Source organism: Eumetopias jubatus, unplaced genomic scaffold, assembly GCF_037043125.1.
Source record: "Eumetopias jubatus isolate StellerSeaLion01/CBP00866 unplaced genomic scaffold, mEumJub1_p1.0 scaffold_12, whole genome shotgun sequence".
NCBI lineage: Eukaryota > Metazoa > Chordata > Mammalia > Carnivora > Otariidae > Eumetopias > Eumetopias jubatus.
In genome coordinates this window covers 81,755,960-81,779,055 of record NW_028274818.1, presented here as the reverse complement: position 1 = coordinate 81,779,055, position 23,096 = coordinate 81,755,960, and the positions used below count along the sequence as shown (strand labels likewise).

Genomic DNA, 23,096 nt, shown 5'->3' with positions numbered 1-23,096 from the left:
GGAGGCCGGACAAGGGGAGGGAGGAAGAGGCGGGGAGACAGAGCAGGGAAGCAGGGAGGGGCAGGGGGCCCAGGGACGTGCCAGCCTGCCCGTTCGCTTTCCATACCCAGCATTTTTATGTGGATTCTCTTCCCGTGCTGTCTCCACTCACACTGAGCTGTGACGGAGAGCAAGTTGCCTCGCTGACGCGTCCCCATTTAAACGGCCGCCCTAGGTGGACGAAGTGTGGAATCATTTCTGATAACAGTCTATGAGTCCCTTGGAAAAGCCGCCATCCTCCTGCTGGGTCTCACCTGCAGGATGGCAGCCCGACTGTCCCTGTTATGCTAATGAGGGGGAGCGGGGCTGGGAGGTCATTGTCACCCTCATGGTCCCCACCTCCGTGCACACTGTTTCGCGTGACCCAGAAAGCTTTGTGCTAATGCCTGGCAAATGCATCGAGCTTGGGAGACCGGAAGATTTTCCACATCCTGAGGCACCAGACACCCGAAGCCTGAGTTCTTTTTTTTTTTTTTTTTTTTTTTTTGCTCTTTGGGCATCATTGACCTGGGGCTTTGGTTTCCCCAGGCCCGGGTGTCCTTTGACCGTCTGGCCGCCTTCCTCTGCCTGGAAGAAGTGGACCCTGGGGCTGTGGACTCAAGTCCCTCCAGATGCTGTGAGTGCAGAGTTCGGCAGGAGGGGTGCAGGAGGGATGACGGGACGGGCAGCGCCAAATGCCAGGTCCCAGCTGGGGCGGGCTGCTGGCGCCAGGATGGCACGTGCGGATGAGGCTGGCAGCTGTGTTCCGTGGAAACGGGCGGTGATGCTGCTTTCTCCCCGGTTGTTCAGCAGCGACTTGTGAGCGCCTACTATGTGCCCCTCTGGGCATACGACAGCAAACCCTTTAATGGACCAGGTCCTTGCCCTCGTGCGGAAAGGCCAGGGAGATAAGCATGGCCATGTGTTCCTCGAGCTAGAAAATAAAATCGGAGAGGTCACGGGCACCGTTGTGTGATGAGACTCACCAAGCATGGCTTGGTTTTCCCATTCCGCCCCGCAGCTGCTGGGGAGACCTGCATCAGCATTCAAGACGGCACGTTCGCTTGGTCCCGGGAGAGCACGCCCTGCCTGCACAGGTACAGCATGGCCTCCCTGGCAACTACCTTCCCCTTGACAGGAGGAAGATGCAAGAGGCTCCAGCAGCTTCCAACAGCCGAGCACTGGAGGGTGGGTTAGTCTGCCCTGGGGCTGGAAGGGAGATTGGTAGGACCAGCCCCGGGCAGAGAGTTTTGGGGAAGCAAGACTCCTGGAGATGGAGGAACTCCTGGAGATGGGAAGCTCAGACTCCATCTGGAGGCCCAGGGGACAGAGTGAAGAAAACATACACGGGCACTGCTCTCTTGGGGTTTACCTTCTGATGCGGGCACACAAATGAGAAATCAGGGTAAGGGAGTGATGTTGAGGGAGAGGCATGAGTAGTAAGGTGATGATGAAGGGAAGGAATGAGGCTTGCAGGTGTCTGGGAGAAGAGCTTTGTAGGTGGTAGAAACAGCAAGTACAAAGGTCCTGAGGCAGGAAATTGCCTAGACCAAGGTTTATCTGGCTCAGCACTGGAGATTTCTTTGTTGTAGGGGCTGGAGATTTCTTTGTTGTAGGGGCTGTCCTGTGCCTTGCAGGATGTTTAGTAGAACCTCCAGTATCTACCCACCAGCTTCTAGCAGCAACCCCCCACCAGGTGTGACAAATGACACTTGGGGGGAGCATAATCCCTCCTGCTTGAGAACCACTGGCCTTCAGTCTTTGAGACGTAGGAGGTCAGTGTGGCCGAAGCAGAGCGGCTAAGGGACAGAGCAATAGGAGGTTGGGCGTCCTTCATGAACTGCTGGGACTTTACCTTTTCTCCTGAGTGAAATGGGGAGCAGTGGAGGGCTTGAGCCGAGGGAGCCTCATGATCCCCCTTGGGTTTTAACAGGTCCCTGTGGCCATAGGGTGGAGGATGGGCTATGGCCCACGGGCAGGGGCAGAGGGCAAGTGGTGAGCAGCGTAGTGCAGTAACCTAGAGGAGAGCAAGGCCAGTAAACCCTCCTGCCACAACAGGGTGTGTGTGTGTGTGTGTGTGTGTGTGTGTGTGTGTGTGCACGCATGCAAGGCTTCATAGGTGCAAGCAGGTGTGTGTGCACATACAGGTGTGAGCATGTGTGCGCATGTGTGTGTTAGAACAGGTGTGCTCGTGTGTCTGTGTAAATGTACGTGTGCACACATGTCCGTGCGTGTGTTCGCGTTTCCGCATGGGTGCATGCGTTTGTCTGACTTTGGGAGGCTGCCTGCGTGTATGCTGTAGTGCACGTGTGCCTTATACGTGTGCGCGTGAGTGCGCATGTGTGTGCGTGCACATGCACGTGCTTGGGGCCAGAAGGCTGCTTGAGTCGCCAGACGGACTGGGAGAGGGAAGGATCTCTGGATGAGTCGCCAACGGGAAAGTCCCTCTGAGGTTCCAGGCCTGCACAGACTCAGGCTGGGCCCCAGGGACGTGTCTCCCCTCCTGTGTTGCCAGGATCAACCTCACCGTGCCCCAGGGTCGTCTGCTGGCTGTTGTCGGGGCTGTGGGGGCAGGGAAGTCCTCCCTGCTGTCTGCCCTCCTCGGGGAACTGTCAAAAGTGGAGGGATCAGTGAGGATCAAGGTGAGGCTGCCCCCCTGCCTGTCTTCTAGAATGTCCCCCATCCTAAAAGCCCTCCCTCTCTTCCCCTTCCCCCCCACCCCTGTCCCCTGCCTCCCTGCTTCTCCTCCTTCTCCAAAATCGCTCCTACCTCCATCCCTATCAGCCTTTTAACGGCCAAATGAGTTTGCATTTTAGGGTTCCGTGGCTTACGTGCCCCAGGAGGCCTGGGTCCAGAACACATCCGTGGTAGAGAATGTGTGCTTCAGGCAGAAGCTGGACCCGCTGTGGCTGGAGAGGGTCCTGGAGGCCTGCGCCCTGTGGCCAGACGTGAGCAGCTTCCCCGCAGGGGTCCACACCAAAATTGGGGAGCAGGTGAGGGTCTCGGGGCCCGCTTGCCACAGGGAGGCATGGGAGGTGGGCGCTCAGGACCATTTGTCTCCCTGGCCTGTGGGGCCGTGTGGAGGGAGAGACAAAGAGGAGACAGCAGAGCTGGGAAATGGGGCAGACAGAGGGTCTCGCTCAGGGCCAAACACATGGGAAGAGCTCAATCAATAGAGGCTAATGAGCGAATGACTGCAAACAGAAACAAAAGCAGAGGCGTGGTAGGGATTGGTGGAAGGGGGCTTTCAGCAACAGGGCTTCAGGAGACCTGGGCTCCCATCCTGCCCTGCCCTGCTTTTCTGGGGTGACATTGGTCAAATAGCTTCCCCTCTCTGGGCCTCACCAAAGGGTCTGGGGCAGAGATATCCAATAGACAGGATTTATGCATCTGGAGCTACGGATTGGGCAGGGGTCAGCAAACTATGACCTCCAGGTTCAAGTCCAGTCCCCTGTGCGTTTTTGTGAATGAAGTCTTATGGGGACACGGCCACGCCCGTTCATTTACCGGTGGTGCATGGCGGCTTTGCATGACAGGGGCAGAGATGAGCAGTTGTCATGGAACTGGGGTTAAAATAGTTACTGTCTGGCCCCTTACAGAAAAAGTTTGCCCCGCCCTGGATTAGGGAGTGGAGAGTGAAAAGGTAGGAGCTACTATTAAGGGAATGACAGGGTTTCCTGGCGAGAAGAGGAGAGGGCCCAGGACAGGGTCTGGAGGATCCTCTGTATGGCTGTCTAGGGAGGAGGACAGGGCATCCTGGAGGCCAAGGGAGGGTGTTGCAGAAGGAAGGAGTGCCTGTTGCCCTTCATTTCTGTCCCACTGTCACCTCCTAATCCAAACCTGTGCTCCCCCAGGAACTGCCCACCCATCCCCATCCCCAGTGACCAGAGCTCCATCCCTCCAGAGCTCAGATCCCAAACCATGGTGTCGTCCTTGATTTTCCTCTTTTTCCTACACCCATACATCTGATCCCTTGGCAAATCCTGTTGGGTCCACCTTCAGAGCAGACCGAGTGTTCTGGTATCATCTGTCATCAGTTCTCCCCTACATGGCTGCCCTGCTTGTTTCTGTCTTCACGCCACATAGGCTAATCCCGGTGCAGCAGCTAAAGGGATTCTGTTCAAATGTAGGGCAGACCACATGCTTCCTCTTCTTGGACTCTTCCAAGGTCTTCCCATCTTCCTCAGAGTCAAAGCCAAAGTCCTGACAATTGGCAACAAGGCTTCTCAAGGTCTGGCCCCACTTATCTCTCTGACCCCACCTCCTATCATTGCTCCCCCTTTTCTGTTTCACCCCAGCCACATGGATCTCCACGATATTCATTAAACACCCGAAGCATGTTTCCTATCTCAGGGCCTTTGCACCTGCTTTTCTCTCTGCTTGTAAAGCTCTTTCCCAGGGGTCCACATGGCTCATCCCTCACTTCTGTCAGGTCTCAACTCAAATGTCCCCTTAGTGGAGAGGCCTTACCTGACCACCTTACCCCGCACGCAACCCTGCTCATGCCGGTTCAGCGTACACGCTAATTCTACTTCATTATTCTTCATAGCACATAACACCTTCCCACAGGTGATATATTTTACTTGTTTGTTTATTGATGATGTGTCTCCCACCCCACCCTCGCTAGAGTGTATGATGCATGAGAGCAGGGACTGGGTCTTGTTCATTGCTATATCCCCAGAGCGTAGAACACTGGGTGTATAGTAGCCATGTGGAAAATGGGAGTGGAATGATTGAATGAATGAATGAATATAAGGACTGGGTTGGACAACAGGGAGATGACTGGTGTCCCTGAGGAAGGCAGGACCATACGGTGGGGAAAAGAGAACGCAAGCCAGACTCAAGGGAGAAGCGGAAGGGAGGAGAGAACATAGGTGCAGAGTGTGCGGACCACTCCTCCAGGAAGTGAGGCTGAGTGGAGGCTGAGGGGGCCGCTGGATTGCAAGTGTTTGAAGCTGGAAGTTGGCCCCAGAGGACACGCACAGTGAGCTGGCCCTCGCTCTGATGAGCAGGTGTGCACCAGGCCCCTGTCCCTCTCCTGTGGCCACAGGGCATGAATCTCTCCGGGGGCCAGAAGCAGCGGCTGAGCCTGGCCCGGGCCGTGTACAGGAAGGCTGCCGTGTACCTGCTCGATGACCCCCTGGCGGCCCTGGATGCCCACGTTGGCCAGCACGTCTTCAACCAGGTCATTGGGCCCAGCGGGCTGCTCCACGGAACGGTAAGTTCGGGAAAATGTGTCAGTGTTCACAGGGCAAAGACAGGGGAATGTCCTGACCCCTGTCTGTCTCCCCAGCGCTCTCCTCCAAGTCTCATTTTCCCCTACAATGGTCAGCTTTGGCTCTGACAATGCCACATGACAAACAACCCCCAATCTCAGTGGCTTACAACCGTTAATTCTTGCTTTCGGGCCCATGGTTTGACTATTCCAGCTCAACCTCAGGTCACTGGCCGGGTTCCCGGGAAGCCTGTGTCTTCTTGTCTCGAGACACCGTTCGAAGGAGACCCTCTGTTGCTCTGCTGAGACAGAAAGAGGGCAGGAGTACGAGAAGGGGAGCTGCCCCACACTGAGCCCCAGGACACTGCCTACCCCTTCCCCCCAGCTCTCTCTGGAAGACTGGGTCAAACACAGGAGTGTAATTTCTACCCCTTCCCTGCCCAGACGCGGATTCTCGTGACCCACACGCTCCACGTCCTGCCCCAGGCTGATTGGATCGTGGTGCTGGAAGATGGAGCCATCACAGAGATGGGTCCCTACCAGGAGCTCGTGCACAGGAAGGGGGCTCTGGTGGGCCTTCTGGATGCAGCCAGACATCCAGAAGACAGTGGAGATGGAGGTATTGGCTGGTCTTGGCCGGCTGTGTGTGCCTGGCTCCCGCCACCCTTGGGGAGAAGGCTCCAAGGATCCTACTGGTGTGACTAGAATGCTCTTGGCCACAGCCTTTGTGGGGGCCCAGGCCTGGAAGCAGACGGCTCTCTGAAGAGGCCACGCATCCTCTCAGTTAGAGCCAGTGACACCTTGTGTGAACAGCGCTCAGGTCTTCTACGTACATTATTTCATTAGATCTGCACAACAGCCCTCGGAGGCACGTGCAGTCTTTGCTGCCCTACTCATGAGCAAACTGGTCAAAGACAGATTTTCTGAGGTCACAAGATTAGAGCTTTGGGGTTGTTCAAATCTGATGTCTGGGTTCCTAACTGCTACAGAGGCTGAGCAAGGTGGTCACTTGGTGGCTAGAGGCCAGAAAGCCCACGACACGCTAGCTGGGGCTTCTTCTTCTTCTTTTTTTTAAGATTGTATTTATTTATTTGTCAGAGAGAGAGAGAGAGAGAGAGCATAAGCAGAGGGAGAAGCAGGCTCCCCGCTGAGCAAGGAGCCCAACAAAGGACTCGATCCCACGACCCTAAGATCACGACCTGAGCCGAAGGCAGATGCTTAACCAACTGACCCACCCAGGTGTCCCATAGCTAGGGCTTCTAATAACCAGAAAACACAATGTGTGCTGGAAAAATGACCACGCATTAGAAGTGAAGCCGCCGATGCGAGCCCACCCACAGTGAGCTCCCATGCGTGAGCTCATTTAATTATCACCATGCCTCTGGGAGGTCAGGGCTGTCTTTGCCTCCATTTCACAGATGAGAAGACCGAGGCGCAGAAGTGAAGGAACTAGCCCAAGCTTACATGGCTTCTAAGTGGTAGCGCTGGGATTTGAACCTGAGCAGCTTGACTCCAGAGCATGTGATTTTCCATGAGTAGGCTGGATGCTGCCCCTCGATTCCCCGCTACCATGACAAAGCAAGGACACACAGTCAGGGGCCCCCAGCCCCAGACTCTGCCTTGGCTACAAACATCTGTTGAGCAGTGGCTCACCCTGGTAAAAATCCCAAGTGTTGACTCACAGCGTCACCCTCCTGGAGTTTGGAGATGGAACCCGTCTGGCCTGGGGGATGGTCGGAGGAAGGGTCCTTCCTCAGGGAAGTGACTCCTGGGGTTGGCTGGCAGTTACTAGAAAAGAACATTCCAGGCACAAGGAACTGCTGGGGCAAGGCTGTCACGCCATGCACGGTATTTGCTCCTGCTTTCCAGCCCCAAGTTTGTAGCAGGTGTGTGACCGTGTTTGCTGAGTGAATGAACGAAGGAATGGATGAGTGAGTGACTGAAGGAATAATGTTCCCGGAAGAACCCAGGGAGGATGGAGAGCGGTTGCAGGAGCCAGTTGGAAGGAAACGGGTGCTCACACAAGTTAAAGTCATATATCCAGCAGGTGTCAAAGCCAGCGTCTGGACCCCAAGTACTCACCCCCATCACGTGACAGGACTCCTTTGACCTTGCAGAGACAGAACTCACGACTGAGGCCGAGGACCCCAGAGGCTCAGCTGGATGCGGGAGGCCTGTGGGTGGACCCAAGAGGTGAGTCCGCTGTGGTGCTGAACGCAGGGAGGGCATGGGCTGAGGCCGTGTGGCAGGGTATCTGGGTCACCCGCTGCATCTCAGGCAGGTAAGGGCAGCCCAAACTACTCTGGACCCCACACCTGCTGAGTGCCCGCCATGGTGCTCAGCTGCGGGATTCTTCACCTCAATCATCTGATAATCAATTGGCCAAAATGATGACGTCCCCAAGTGGCCAGTTCATAGAATGACCAATGTGCCCACAGATATGACGAATGGTTTGTCAGGTGGTCTCATTGCCAGAGGGGAGCAGGGCTGGCTCCAAAGAAAGATCCTCACCATAGCTGTTAAGGACCTGCCTGGCCCTGTTGTTCGTCATGCTTTGACAGACTTGCTGCGCAAAGGGCTTGAGTCTACACTCATGGGATCACTTGGCATAGGCCAGAACAGAACACACAGGTGGGGGTTCACCAGAAGGCCCGCTGTCCCCTTTTCTCCAGCCCCCTCCGGCCAGGCCATAGCTGGACTCATCGTGCGCTGTCTGCAGCAGAGGAACCCAGCCACCTGGAGCTCTCCCTTTTTATGGGAAGTGATTTTGTAAAACAGAACAATGGACCCCTGGGTGCCAGGCAGTGTGAGCTTTAAGCGCTGGCTGTCGAAGGACTCCAGGGAGATCTTGAGGGGCCTTGGTCCCTGGGGGAAAGTAGAGGCTGGGCAGAGCTTCTCTCCATGCCAGCTAGCCACCCCGAGCACATCTGGGTCACACACTGGACAAGTCCGCTTGTCTTCCCAGTGCACGATAATCCTACATAAGATTAGATAGATAGATAGATAGATAGATAGATAGATAGATAGATAGATAGATAGATAGATAGATAGATTAGATAGATAGATAGATTAGATAGATAGATGATAGATAGATAGATAGATAGATAGATAGATAGATAGATAGATAGATAGATAGATAGTTGGATGTACATAGATGAATATATAGCCAGATGATAGATTGATAAATGATGGACGGGTAGATGATTGATTGGTAGCTAGGCAGACATAGACTAGCCCCATTTTACAGCTGAAGAAGCTGAGGCACAGACAGGCTAAGTCAGCTGCCCATGGCTTCACACTCAGCAGGTATCAAGGTTAAGGTAGCCCACTCCTCCATAGATGAAAGGGACATACGAGAAATCCTCAACATTGAATTGTGCAAAATTGACATTCTGCCAAACTGGACTAGCAAGTCAGGGTAAACTGCAGGGGCACACGAAATGATTGTAGCAAAGCTTAAGCCAAAACGAAGACTCTGAAAAACCAAGTTTCAAAGTTGGGCAAATAAGTTCATTCAGCGAGGTGGCATCAGAAGAACAGGCTAGCTCGCCTCTGGAGTAAGATATAGCATTTCACCGGGCACCACGGAGGGAGGACGGAGCATGACGCCCCGTGGTGCTCAGTATGCTCGTAGAATGAATGAGTGAGTGAATGAGTGAGTGCAGAGCGCACCTCAGGGTTCAGTGGCTACCAGTGGCCTTGAGTGTTGGGTGCGCACACAGCCCGTGGACAGAGACACTGATTTGTCCTCCTTTCCTCTCAGTGGCAGGTCCATGAAGTTAGTCCCCGGGAAGGACAGCACCACTTCAGAGACCCAGGCAGGGGTTGCCCTAGATGACCCCGAGTGGGCAGGACGGCCAACAGGAGAGGACAGTGTGCAGGATGGCAGGGTAACCACCAGCTGCTCCCTCCCCTCTGCCCACCCCCCCACCCCTCGGGGCTCAAGACCTCCCATCAGATACAGCACTGGGCAGGGAGCGGGGAGACTCACCTTTATTGAACACCTGCTGTGTGCCAAGTAAAACTGTAGACCCTTCATATTTCCTCGTGCTTATAACCACTCTATAATTAGATGATGATAGCCCCATTTTAGAGGTGAATAAACTGAGGTCTTAAAGAGTTTGTGTTCTCATAGCTGGCAAGGGACCAACCTGGGATTCCAATCAGGACCATCTGCAGCTTATCCATTTCTTTTCTTCTATGCTGCTTTGTCCGCCCATCCATCCGCCTACCTACTCATTCATTCCCGTGTCCCACTATATTTCCACCCATTCACCACCCACCCCATCCATCCTACTCACCCATCCATCCACCTACCCATCTACTCAGTCATCTCTCAATCTCACCCAGCCTCCCACCCATTCACTCATCCAGCCATCTACCCATCCACCCACTTATCCATCCATCCATCCACCCACCCACCCATCCATCTACCCATCTTCTATCTATCCACCCATGCACCCACTTATCCATCCACGCTTCCATCCATCCATCCATCCACGCTTCCATCCATCCATCCATCCATCCATCCATCCACTTACCCATCCATTAACCCACCTATGCATCCACTCATCTACAGACTCATTTATTCATCCATCCATGCATCTACCCATTCATTCACCCATTCACCCAATCACCCATTATCCCACCCAACCATCTACCCACTCATCCACCCCGAAAACACTTACAGAACCCCCACTACATGCGAGGCAATGTCTCTGCTCTGGTGGAGACTGCATACTAGTGGTGGGGGGGGAACAGCAATCAGGCTACTAAGCAAGGTAATACCAGATAATGATAGATGCTATAAGAAAAAAATAAGGAAGGGCAATGAGATGTGGACCAACCAACTGAGAGTCAGGAGCCTGCTTGGATTAAGATGCTCTGAAGAGTGGCACTTGAGCTGAGCCCTAAAGCAAGGGACCAGCCACAGACAGAGTGGGGGGGGGGCATTCCAGGCAGAGGGGACAGCAGGTGCAAAGGCCCTGAGGTGGGAAGGAGCGAGGGTGCTAGAGAAAAGAAGGGGGTCCCGTGAGACCAGCAGATAGTAGGAGGTAAGGTCAGAGAGATAGACCAGAAGTTTGGAATTTCTCTGAGAGCAAGGGAAAGCCACGAGCAGGTCAGCAACAGCAACAGCAACAGCAAGATGGGGCCGGTTGATGTCTCCAGAAGCTCGCTCTGGCTACTTCTGGCTGTGTGAGTAACTTCAGATTCGTGGGAGCTGGACCTTAGGCAAGGGTCTTAGCCTCTTTGTGCCTCAGTTTCCTTATCTGTCAGGTGGGAACGATGATGGGGGCAGAGACACATGCCTGACCTGTAGTATGTGTTCAATAAATCACTCCCAAGCCAGGAAGTGCCACAGCCTGTTCCCTTTACGGCCCCCACTGGCCCTCTGAGGGTTCTGCAGACAAAGGGGTTCTGGAGGCGAGGTAGGGCCTGAAGGAGAGATGGTGCTCCGGGCCGGAGGCACCAAGAGAAGACCGGTAAGGTCTGCACGGTGGTTCCATCTGCCCTGTCGACGTGCTCTGAGCGTCTTACGTTGTCTTTCCTCCCTTCCTTCCCCTGGGGCCTCTCTCTGCCCCTGCCTCCCCTCCATGTGCTACAGGTGAAGGCCACCATGTACCTGACCTACCTACGGGCTGTAGGGGCTCCCCTCTGCCTCTACATTCTCTTCCTCTTCCTCTGCCAGCAAGTGGCCTCCTTCTCCTGCAGCTACTGGCTGAGCCTGTGGGCGGACGACCCCACTGTGGACGGGCGGCAGACACAGGCGGCTTTGCGGGGCTGGGTCTTCGGGCTCCTGGGCTGCCTCCAAGGTACCCCTCCCCGGGGCCCTCCTCACCCTCCATCCTCCCAGCCCCCTCCCAGGTGCTCAGGAGTCCCTGGTCCTCCCGTCCCTGGCTTACCCTGTCCTTCCTGCACATCCATGCAAACATCCTGGGTCCAAGTACAGACCTGCATCCTTCAGATAAGGCTTGAGGGAGTGGGGACACAGCACATTCCCCCTCTCCTGGAGCCCCCAGAGTCTGTACCTGACTCATCCGCAAATAAATGCAGGATCTTGGCCCCCAGTTGTTGGGGGCAGCTGAGGACTCGGGTGCGGACAGACCAACTGCGGTGTTTGGATGGGCCAGGGATAAAATCTGCCCCACCCCAGCGACAGGGAGGGAAGTGAGCCGCATCCCGAGCACACAGATCAGCATTGGGAAGAAGGGGGTGTATCAGTTTCCTAGGGCTGACAGAAATGACCACAAACTTGGTAGCTTAGAACAATAGAAACGTATCTCTCACAGTCCTAAAGCCAGAAGCCCACCACCAAGCTCTCAGCAGGACTGGGTCCCATGCCTCTCTCCCAGCTTCTGTTAGGGGCCAGCAATCCATAGCTTAGAGTATCTGTACCTGTCTTCACATCACCTTCTCTGTGTCTCTGGATGTCTTCTCTTCTCAGAAGGACACTAGTCATTGGATTCAGAACCCGCCCTAAATCCAGGGTGATACCATCTCAAGATCTTTCACTTGAAAACATCTCCAAAGAGCCTATTCCCAAATAAGGCCACATTCTGAGGTTCCTGGTGGCCTTGAGTTTGCAGGGTGGGGAGGCACACTATTCAACCCACTACAGGGTGGTTCCGTCAAGGGATTGTGAAGGTGGTCACATCATAAGATGGCCACCATGGGGTGGATGGGGGGTGGCCTCAGCTCTCCTGCTCTAACACCCTGTCTCTCTCCCCAGCCCTTGGGCTGTTTGCCTCCATGGCCATGGTGCTCCTAGGGGGGATCCGGGCATCCAGCCTGCTTTTCCAGAGACTTCTATGGGATGTGGTGCTATCTCCCATTGGCTTCTTTGAGCGAACCCCCTTCGGGAACCTGCTGAATCACTTCTCCAAGGAGACAGACACTGTTGATGTGGACATCCCCGACAAAGTCCGGTCGTTGCTGATTTATGTCTTCGGACTCCTGGAGGTCATTCTGGCAGTGACGGTGGTCACCCCGCTGGCTGCTGTGGTCATCCTGCCACTGCTGGTTCTCTATGCTGGGTTTCAGGTAGGAGAGAGTGAGGAGGTTCCCGGGGCTAGCCCACGGCACCTCAGCCAATCCCGTCTCTGGGCAGGATTCGGTGTAGGAGCTTCCGCCCAGTGGGCATCTGGGGAGAATCCCTAGAAGAATTCCCAGAGGCAGAGACACCACAATTTGTTTCCAACCCAACATCCTATACTCATCTCTGTCTCCCAGATGTCCACATCAAAGTTCTTAGTAGCTATCGTCGCGCGTCCTGCTACTGCTGAAATCCGCTTCATCTTTCCCAGTGATCTAGAAACCAAGAAGGCATTGCAAGGTCTCAAAGAATGTTGTATTAGGTTTGACTCTTCCTGTTGCCCGAGCAATTGTTTCATTAGCTTTAAACGAAAGGACGGCATCTAATGGCTTACATTCCTAAACCCAGTGGTCGCCAGGACGCTGTCCCTCTCTCTGGATCTTTGCTCCATGGGTCTCCAAGTGTGGTCTCACACCAACAGCATCAGTACCAGCTGGGAGCTAGTTAGAAACGCATGTTCTCAGGTCCCACCCAAGACCTACCCACACAGACACCGTGAAAATGGAGCGCAGGAATCTGGGCTTTAACAGACCCTCCAGGTCCTTCCAATGCATGCTAATTAATGTTTGAGAACCACTGGCTTTAGCTCTGCTTGGCCTGAGGTTGCACACACTCTCTTTCCGGGGGCAGGCCTGGTGGCCCCTGGCCACCCTAGGCCCACAGCCCCAACCCAAAGTGACCTGCTCTCCAGCTCAGCATTCATAGGTCAATCCCAGGAAAGATTAGACTTGCTGGATGGGGGGCGGCGGGGGGGTTGTGTGTTTACCCCGGGGCTCATCACAGCCACCCAAGGGTTGGCATATACTCCAATCGGCTAGGCTGTGCCATGCCACCCCCTCCGTGACTGGGTCCCACAGTTGAACTCCACCCCCCCAAGCCCCGCCCCAGGAAATCAAAAATAGAGCAGAAAAAAACCACAACCCCACCACTGTATTCTCTCTGTCCTCTTGACTTGGGGAGGGGCAGCTTTCGGGGCAGGCAGAGGTGGGTCTGAATCCAGGCCCTGCCACTTGCTTGCCGTAGAGACCTGAAGCAGCTGCTTTGTCCGTCCAGGCCTTGGGTGTTCTCATCTGTAAACTGTGAAGCCCGCTAATGCCCACCTCGCATTAATAAATGGTATTTGTAAAGGGCCTAGCACACAGCCTGTGTGTTCAGCGAATGCCAGTCCTCCCTGCCTGCACACAAATGGCAACTCAAACCAAGTAACACTGCATATTATTTGCGCATTGTTATGTTGCCGGCGCCTGGCACGGAAGCTCCAGTTAAGGGAATGAGTTCCACTTGGCCAACTGCCTTCCGTGTCCTTTATGGTTTTGTTCCCACAGTGACTGGGCCCTAAGGGAAGCAGGTGGCCTCAGAGCTGGGAATGAGACATTCACACCAGGGGAGTGATTTCTCAATCCTGGCTGTGCATGAGAATCACCCAGAAGGTTTTTTAAAAAACATACTGGGGCCAAGGTGACCCTGCCAGAGATTCCGATTTACTCGTTCTGGGCTGGGCCGCGGGAGGGTTTTAGAGCTTCCCAGGTGATCTTAAAAAGAACCACGAAACTCTGATCCTGCAAGGAAATGGGAGCCCAGAGAGGGGAAGCAACTAGCCCAAGGTCACAGAGCAAGCTGGTAGCAGAGCCTGGTCGGAAAGTCTGTCCTTGGGGCTCCCTGTGCTTCTCACACTTCGCATCAGTGTCTGTGACTTCTCCCCTCCATACCTGTCCCAATGTAGAGCCTGTACGTGGCCAGCCTATGCCAGCTCAGACGCCTTGAGTCAGCCAGACACTCGCGCGTGTGTTCCCATGTGGCCGAGACCTTCCAGGGCAAAGCAGTGGTCAGAGCCTTCCAGGCCCAGGGCCCCTTTGTGGCTCAGAATGACACAAACGTGGACGAAAGCCAGAGAGTCAGTTTCCCACGGCTGGTGGCTGAGAGGTAGGACAAGCCTGGGGGTTAGAGAGGACACTGTACTCCATCTCTGTCCCCAGAGAGTGAACCAAGGGTCATACTGTGTGGCCAGAGAGATCAAGTGGCCTGCCCAAGGCCACACAGCAAGGCAGGGATAAAACTGAGGCTGCATACCATGGGTGCACTCGGCTTGCGCTGTGAGCGGATGAAACGTGGCCTGCCGAGTCCCCAGGAGCAGGTGGGCAGGAGGGAGAGATGCCAGCAAAAGGGAAGAAGCCTCTGTGGTCAGGCCACTGGACCCTTGCCTTGGTGAGAGAGCAGCTCTACAAGCCTCCTCAGCCTCTTTTCGGGAATGCAGGCTTTGAGCACAGAGAGCCTGGGCTCCAGTCCCAGCTCTGCAACTTCCTCGCTGGGCGATCTTGGGCAAGTTACATAGGGCGATCTTGGGCAAGTTACATACGTCTCTGAGCCTCATTTGTCAAAGTGGGATGGCTTTCACGGGGTGGCTATCAGGATTCAGTAAATACATTCAGCTAATACTTGTAACAAGCTTACTACATGCCTGACACTGTTCTGGGCACTCTACATGGATTTATTCCCTTAGCCCTATTAACAACTCACGAGGCAGAGACTATTCTAGAGATGGTGAATCTCAGGCACAGAGATTTAGGAACTTGCCCAGGGCTGCGCAGCAAATATGTGGTGGATTCAGGCTTTGAATCCAGGTGCCATAGTGTGGAGAGGGCCAAGCACACAGTAGGTACTCAGTAAATGCGAATTCCTTCCTCCTTTGTGACCCAGGTCCCTGGCCAGCTGATGCTCTCAGGCTGGGTGGCTGTGGGCAATGTCTCACTCTCATACGCCTTCTGGGTGACCTGGCCTGCCTCTTCCTGGGGCCCCAGCCTAGGGAGGAAAGAACTTATGAACATTTAGAAAGCGCCTACTATGTGGAAGGCCCCCTGATTTCCGTGCTACATATGGCACATCTCATTTAATCCTCTCAACTGTAAGGAGCCAGACGTTACCTCATTCCACAGATGGGTAAACTGGAGTTTAAAGAAACAAAGGGACTGTCTCAAGGTCAGCCGTCTAGGAAGTGGCTTATTTATTCATTTGTTGGCTGCTTCACTGAAAACCCATGACCTGTTGAAAAGGTTCATGCTTTCTGGTATCAGTCAGGGTGATGTGGCTTCAAAGACTTGTTAATGTGTATACCTAACTCTTCTGAGCCTTAGTGTCCTCACCTGTCAAATGGGGACAACCCCACTTTGGGGGGTTGTTTGGAGAACAAGAGATTATATATAGTTAAGCCCAGAGCTCCCTGAAGACAGGGATTTTAAAACTGGATCACACTGTGTCCCCAGTGCCTCCGGCATGCACGGCATACAGTAGATGCTTAATACTTGTTTGTTGAATGAATGAATGGTAGAGTAGGGAGTCCAGTAGGAGGGGCTGCATATTTATTCATCCACTCAATATACTCGCCATTGAGCACCTACTATGTGCTGGGTCCCGTGCTAGGTACCGGAGACAGAGTCATGAACGCGACAAAGCCAATGCCCACGCCGAGCTCACAACCTGCCGATGGAGACTGATGGTCAAGGGCTGAGTAAATGGTTTTATTATCAAGAATGGTAACTGTTATGAAGTTATCAGTTACATGCGAGAGAGAGAAAGGAGGGAGCAGTCCAGGAGGGCTCTTAGAGGAGGCGACGTTCGAGCCGACTTGGGCAAGAAGATAAGATGGAGGTTGGGTTCAGGCAGGGGGAGCACAAGGGATATGGCCAGGCGTATCCCAGGGACAGAAAACTGGCACCTAATGTGTGCCAGGCTCTGAGCTGGGCACAGGTGAGGCGGGCAATCATCAAACGCCCCCACCCACTGAGCTTGGGTGGGGTCTGGGGTGTGGAGGGGACCACTGCTGGGGACCCCTGTAGGACTCAAGCTGGCAGGATGACCGGACCCTGTGCCCAGAGAAGGAAGTCCTGCAGACAGGGCCCCCCACTGACCAGGCTCTTACCTGCCTCCCCTCGCAGGTGGCTGGCTGCCAACATAGAGCTGCTGGGAAACATGCTGGTGTTGGCAGCCTCCATGTGTGCCGTGCTGAGGAAGGCCCACCTTAGCGCCGGCCTCGTGGGCTTCTCGGTGTCCACCGCCCTCCAGGTACTCCCAACACCCAAGACAGACAGACCCCTGCCAACTGGACCTTCCAGGAGCCGAGTCCAAACTACCAACCAGTGAGGAAAATATAGCTCTACAGAAGCTTAGCTGGGGGGACCTTCCTGGACCTTGGGCCAGAGTCTTCCCTCACAAAGCCTCAGTGTGCGCATCTGAAAAATGGGGCCGTCATCTCTTCACACACTGTAAAGACTAGTTGAAATGTTATAGAGAGATAAGGTATATATATAGAGAGAGAATGCCTTGCTAAATTTTGTTAACTATTAATAACAATACCTAATGTCAGATCATATGTATGAGGGGAAAATATGTATCTAAGTAGCATTCTTAATGAATTAAGCATTGTTCTCACAGCTTTACAAATATTAACTCATTTAACTCTGCCCACAACCCCATCAGGGATCCTCTCATTACCCTCATTTTACAATGAGGCAAAATGATGGGAAAATCAGGAGATAGAAATCTCTCAGAACAGAAGTCAGCGGGCCTGGGTCCTGCTGTGTGTCCTTGGGAGGGCCATGCGCCCTCTCTGGTCCTATCTCTCCACCTGTACCAAGATGGGTTGGACAGGCTCCTTTCTACTCCGCATAGAAGGAAGTGGGCAGGGGGGGTGTCCTGGCGGCTGCAGTCGAATCCTATCCCCTTGTCTGTCCCAGGACCTGGGGGATTGTCTGCAGGGGGCCCTGAGGCAAGCCTGTGGGGCGGCCTTGCGGAAGCCGGCCTGACATGCCTTCTCCCACCAGATGACCCAGACACTACAGTGGGCTGTTCGCAGCTGGACGGACCTGGAGAGCAGCATCATGTCGGTGGAGCGGATGAAGGACTACGACCAGACGCCCAAGGAGGTGACTGGGGAGGGGGGGAAGGGCAGGGAGACAGGGGGCGGGGTGGGCCCGGGTCTAGATCTGCTCCAGGCGTGCGAGCCCCGAGCACCATGGGCTGGACCTGCAGTCAGGGCCAACACAGCAGTACCGGTTAAGAGCAGAGCGTGTGGAACCAGGACAAATCCTGGTTCCTGGGCTTCTTCACTTGAGCAGAGCAGGTCCTGCTTCTGAGTGGTGGGGGGGGGACCATGAGTGACAGCGGCAGGACACGAGCATGCTAGCAACATGACAGAGACGTCCCAGCAAGATCACAGCCACAGGGGAAGCCCACAGTGCGGGCACGGGGGCGGGCATGAGACCCCGCAGGGAAGGACGGCGGGGCAGGCCCACTGTAGGCACTCGATACGCGCCCACTGCTCTTACCGAACCCCCTGACACCTCCAGGGGGTGGAGGGCCCGTTCAAGGTCCCGGGAAGAGCCAGCGGCAGCTAATGCCCCCTACGGCACAGTCTTGTCCTCCTCGCAAAGGTGAAGGGGCGTGTCTACCCCTTCTAGAGGAAGAGAGGCTATTATTTGACAATTAATAGTGGCCAATAATAATAATAATAATAGAGTAGCCAATACCAGCATTATTTTTATAATCCCAGATATCATTTGTTTTTCGCTCTGCTGTGTTCCATGCCCCCTACTACCCTGTAAAAAAGCAGTAAATATGTCCATTTTGCAGAAGAGGAAACTGAACCTCAAAGAGGTGGGCCATTTCGTGAGACACCTCGGAGAGAGGCTCCTCTGACCCCGTGTCCCCTCCTGCCCCAGGCGCCCTGGAAGCTGCCCACCTGTGCAGCCCGGTCCCCCTGGCCTCACGGGGGGCAGATCGAGTTCCGGAACTTTGGGCTGAGATACCAACCTGAGCTCCCACTGGCTGTCCGGGGTGTGTCCTTCAAGATCCACGCCGGAGAGAAGGTGAGCGGCTCTGCCACGTCTTCCTCCTCACGGAGGCCAGGTCCAGCATGAGCAATGCCTCCTCCACACCCCGCTTCAGCTCCCCTGGTCTGCAGACCCACCAACACCCTAACCGAACCTACAGTCTTCCCCAAACTTGCCGCCATCTTGGTGAGGCGCACTGCCCGCCCACCTTGGTGTCCCAGACGAGGAGGCATCTCCCCGACTCCCTTCTTTCTTTTTGCCTCTGGTATTAGTTGAACACCTACTGTGTGCCGGGGCAGAGGGCTGAATGCTCCACGTACCTTAACCAGTTGGCCTGGGGTCAGTTCCTAGCCTTGCCATGGCTGACCTTGGGCAAGTCGCTTCAGGTCTTCATCTCAGTTTTTCCATCTGTAAAACTGGAAATCATAATGTCACTCTCCTAGAGCTGTTGTGAAGCTTAACTGAGTTAATACGTAGGGACACTGTCTGGAACAGGGCCTGGCACATCGCCAGGGCTGCAGAAATGTTTACCAGTGCTTTTATTCATTATCATTTGCAGTTTTACTCTGACAACAACCCTAGGCAGAAGCACTAGGATTATCCCATTTTACAGATGTTTAGTCCCATGGACTCCCCACCCAGGCGCACTTCCTTCCCGCCTTCCCCTGGACGGCTCCAGGCCCCTAACCGAGCCCCCCAGCCTCCCGTTTCACCACCTCCCATCTGTTTTCCTATGATCTTTATTCGGACATGTCGTTCCCCTGCTTGGGACCTTCCGTCTACTCCCAGCTTCCCTTAGAAGAAAGCCCAAACTCCTGAGCTTGGCATTCGAGGCTGTGCCCAAGTCTCCATGTATTGCCCTGTTGGGGCTTAGCCAACACCGTGGAGTAGCCACCTCACTGGGCCAGGCGGGCACCCAGTGCTGCCCTCGGGGAGTTTACAGTCTGGCACTTAGTGTGGTTGACCTGGAATCTTCCCCCTCCCCAAACTCTTACTCATCCTTCAAGCTGTCACTCAAGAATCCCCTCCACCATGAAGCCTTCTCTGATTACCCCATTAACCACCCCCATCCCGGGCAGCTTCAGGTCCAGAGTTTGATTATAGAGGGGGCTTGTTCATCCCACTGTATTCAAATGAAGTATGCTCCGTTGCACTATTCCCAGACCACACAGGGAGCTCTTTGGAGCAAGGACTCCTTCATTTCTGTATTCCTGGTGGTTGGAACAGTGCCTGTCCTACAAGGGGTGACACGCGTCATTCACTTCTTAAAACAAATCGTGCCGGACCTCCACGGAGTGTCAGACACTGAGAATGCAACAGTAAATGCTGATGGAGGATGGGACGGTGGGGGCGGAAGGTAATAATGTCCAGAAAGAAGGTTGGATAGAATGGCATGGGTATATGGAAAGGTAATCAGATGAAAGGACAGAGGGACAGAAGAAAGGACGGACACTCAAAGGATGATGGATAGACGGATGGATCTTGGGCACAGGGGAAAGACCTCGCAGAGATGCCCGGGGACCCCCCGGCCCGTCGCCTGCCTTCGTCTGGTCGGGCCTGGTCAGAATGAGCCTCGCCTCCCATCCCCTGACAGGTGGGCATCGTTGGCAGGACGGGGGCCGGGAAGTCCTCCCTGGCCGGGGGCCTCCTGCGGCTCCTAGAGGCGGCTGAGGGGGGGATTTGGATCGACGGGGTCCCCATCGCCCACGTGGGGCTGCACACGCTACGGTCCAGGATCACCATCATCCCCCAGGTGAGGTCTGGGGGGAACGGGGTGGGCAGAGGTGAGAGGCACGGCCGGGCCCGGCTCTGACCCTCTGCCCGCTTCCGGCCAGGACTCCGCGCTGTTCCCCGGCTCTCTGCGGATGAACCTGGACATGCTGAATGAGCACACGGACGAGGCCATCTGGGAAGCCTTGGAGACAGTGCAGCTCAGAGCCGTGGTGGCCAGCCTGCCGGGCCAGCTGCAGTATGAGTGTGCCGAGCAAGGTCACAGCCTGAGGTAGGCTTGCCCCCCACGCCCTGACTGGGGTCAGCCCCGGGCTAATGTGCCCTGGAAGTCAGCCCCATTCAGTCAGTACTCACGGTATGAACCCGTCGCTTATCAGCAATCCCAAACGCCAACACAGGCTCTGAGTAGACAGGTTCTTTTTCCTAAATTCAGTCCCTAAATGTGTCTGGGTGACAAAACCCAACCTTTACCCACACAAGGCTACTTATGGTCTCTCTTTATCCCACTCAGCATTTATTTTGCTGCAAAAGTATGGTGTTTGATTTTGGTGTTTAACCACACGCTCACTGGGAGTATTGAGTAACATATGGTTTATGCTTTTTTTTTTTTTTGAGACAGAGAGAGCACACGCGTGCGAGTGGGGGGTGGGGGAGGGGCAGAGGGAGAGGGAGAGAGAAAATCTCAAGCAGGCTCCACGTCCAGCGCAGAGCCCAAGGCAGGGCTTGATCTCATGACCCTGAGATCATGACCTGAGCCCAAATAAGAGTCGGACGCCTAACCGACTGAGCCTCCTAGGTGTCCCTGGCCTATGCCTTTTTAGAGAAATTTTAATTGTAAAATTCACACAAAATTGAGCATCTTTACCATGTTTTAATGTACAACTGGTAGTGTTGAGTACATCCCCACCATTGTGCAACCCATCTCCAGAACTTTGTCATCTTGCAAAACTGAAACCCTATACCCATTAAAGAAGCAGTTCCCTATTTTCCCCAGGCTGCAGCCCCCGGCAGCCGCCATTCTGCTATTTCTAGGAATTTGGCTACTTTGGGTATCTCGTTTAAGTGGCTGGCTTATTTCGCTCAGCACAATGTTCTCCACGTTGTAGCAGGTGTCAGGACTTCCTTCCTTTCTAAGACTGAATGATACTCCATTGTACAGATAGACCACATCTCTTTTATCCATTCATTCATTGATGGATACTTGGGTTGCTTCCGCCTTTTGGCTACTGTGAAGAATGCTGCCAGGTGTATGGTGTGTGCTTTTTTTTTTTTTTTTTTCAAAACCAAGACATTTTGGGGGCGGCTGGGTGGCTCAGTTGGTTAAGCATGGCAAGAAAGCGCCCCAGACACCCTTGGGTCTCCAGGGTGCGGGGTCTCACAGACTGTGTGCTCTCAAGCCTCAACTTCCCTCTCTGTAATTAGAGTAGGACAAGCTCCCGGGTGCTGAGGGCTTTCTCTGGGGCAAGCAGACCACTGAGCACTTTATGTGACTTGTATTGTCCTCACACCCTCAGGAGTCACAAGACTCGTTAATACAGTAACCACCTTGGTGATCATTGTGAGAAGTGACCCAGCATATGCACACGCACTCACTCGTGTGTCTGGCACCAGGTGAGAACCCCAGAATAGAAACAGAAATAGCCGTTTCACTGCTGGGGAAACTGAGGCACTGGGGTTTGAATGACTTGCCTCGAGTCACCCTGCTCAAAAATGGCAGGATGGGGATTCCTACCAGCTCTGTGGACCTGGGACCGACCCACGTGTAGACGTGCATGTGCACACACACACACTCCCCCAACTTCTGCAGCTGTCGGGGGAAGCCCCATCTGTGGGCAGACCCTGCCCATCCTGACGTGCAGGCACACCAGTGTCCGGCTTGACCCTCCCACTCATTCCCAGCGTGGGCCAGAAGCAGCTCCTGTGTCTGGCGCGGGCCCTTCTCCGGAAAACCCGGATCCTCATCCTGGATGAGGCCACGGCCGCCGTGGACCCGGGCACGGAGCTCCAGATGCAGGCTGCCCTCAGCAGCTGGTTCGCCCGGTGCACGGTGCTGCTCATCGCCCACCGCCTGTGCTCTGTGATGGACTGCGCCAGGTACGCACCCCTCTCCCGGCTGGCCCTCAGGGGCTCCCCCGGCCCCGCCACCCCTGCAGCGGCAGAGGAAGCAGGCGGGGTTTAGAGCCCGAGGGGCGCTGGTATGGATTAGAGAGTGCACACTCTACAGGAGGCAGTACTGATGCCCCGAGGGAAAGGGAGGGGCCAAGGACTCAAGCCCAGCTGATGCTTCCACCCTGCTTGCCCGGGGCAGGAAACTGCAGGGAAGGCCAGACTCTTCCGGAACAGACACGCTGGGCTTTCGGCAGCAGAGCGCCCAGGACGGCTGGGCTGGTTAAGAGCCGCTCGTTTCCCTCTACCCTGCAGGGTGCTGGTCATGGACAAGGGGCAGATGGCAGAGAGTGGCAGCCCAGCCCAGCTGCTGGCCCAGAAGGGCCTGTTTTACAGGCTGGCACAGGAATCAGGCCTGGTCTGAGCCCTCAACCCTCGCCTCGTTGTACCAGTCCAGAGAGACTCCTGTGCCCTGGGGGTGCCAGGGACCCAGGCATCACTGGTTGGCACTGCTCTCTGGGAGGAAAATGGCAGAAGTGGCCAACCGTCACAGACCTGGGAGGACCCAGCAAGGCCCAGGTCGGTCTGATCAGGGCTCGTCCAGCCTCGTCCCACCCCGAAGCTGAAGTCGCTGGTGGCTCTCTGCGCTGGCTGCCCAGGGGCCTCACCCAAGGGGCTCAAAAATCCACCCATGCCCGGACTCCACCACAGACCCTGAAAATCAACATCCCTGGGGCTGGGGCCGGGGCAGTGGAGCGTGTCCTTTTACAAATTACCCCCTTTATTTTGAGATGGTTGTAGATGGACAAGCAATTATGAGAAATAATCCAGAAAGTTCCTGGGTAGCCTTACTCTGTTTCCCCCAACAACAACATCCTGAAAAACAGTAGTACAGTATCATAACCAGAATAGTGACGTTGGTACCATGGGCCGATGCTGTTCGGATTTCCCCACTTTCACTTGGATTTGTGCACGTGCACACACACGCACGTGTCCCTGGGCAAGCTTCTGCAGCTGCCACCACCAGTCGGGATGCCGAGCATGTCCAGCACCACCAGGACCCCTCCGGTCACCATGTTGTGACCATACCCGCCTTTCTCCCACCCGC

At 54.8% G+C, this 23,096-nt stretch overlaps 1 protein-coding gene across 1 annotated transcript in view; it reads left to right on the top strand.

The window, feature by feature from the left end:
* Positions 1-22,890, top strand: part of ABCC6 (ATP binding cassette subfamily C member 6) — a 46,913-nt gene extending 24,023 nt beyond the window's left edge. The window contains exons 14-31 of the mRNA XM_028117671.2: positions 568-655; positions 1,040-1,115; positions 2,534-2,660; positions 2,835-3,011; positions 5,069-5,236; positions 5,678-5,852; positions 7,351-7,426; positions 8,997-9,123; positions 10,839-11,046; positions 11,964-12,274; positions 14,050-14,249; positions 16,259-16,385; positions 17,144-17,245; positions 18,041-18,187; positions 19,746-19,904; positions 19,987-20,153; positions 21,782-21,976; positions 22,304-22,890. Coding sequence (XP_027973472.2) covers positions 568-655; positions 1,040-1,115; positions 2,534-2,660; positions 2,835-3,011; positions 5,069-5,236; positions 5,678-5,852; positions 7,351-7,426; positions 8,997-9,123; positions 10,839-11,046; positions 11,964-12,274; positions 14,050-14,249; positions 16,259-16,385; positions 17,144-17,245; positions 18,041-18,187; positions 19,746-19,904; positions 19,987-20,153; positions 21,782-21,976; positions 22,304-22,412 — 2,739 coding nt within the window. The 3' untranslated portion in view covers positions 22,413-22,890. The remainder of the gene's footprint in view (positions 1-567; positions 656-1,039; positions 1,116-2,533; positions 2,661-2,834; positions 3,012-5,068; positions 5,237-5,677; positions 5,853-7,350; positions 7,427-8,996; positions 9,124-10,838; positions 11,047-11,963; positions 12,275-14,049; positions 14,250-16,258; positions 16,386-17,143; positions 17,246-18,040; positions 18,188-19,745; positions 19,905-19,986; positions 20,154-21,781; positions 21,977-22,303) is intronic.
* Positions 22,891-23,096: the final 206 nt, after the last annotated feature.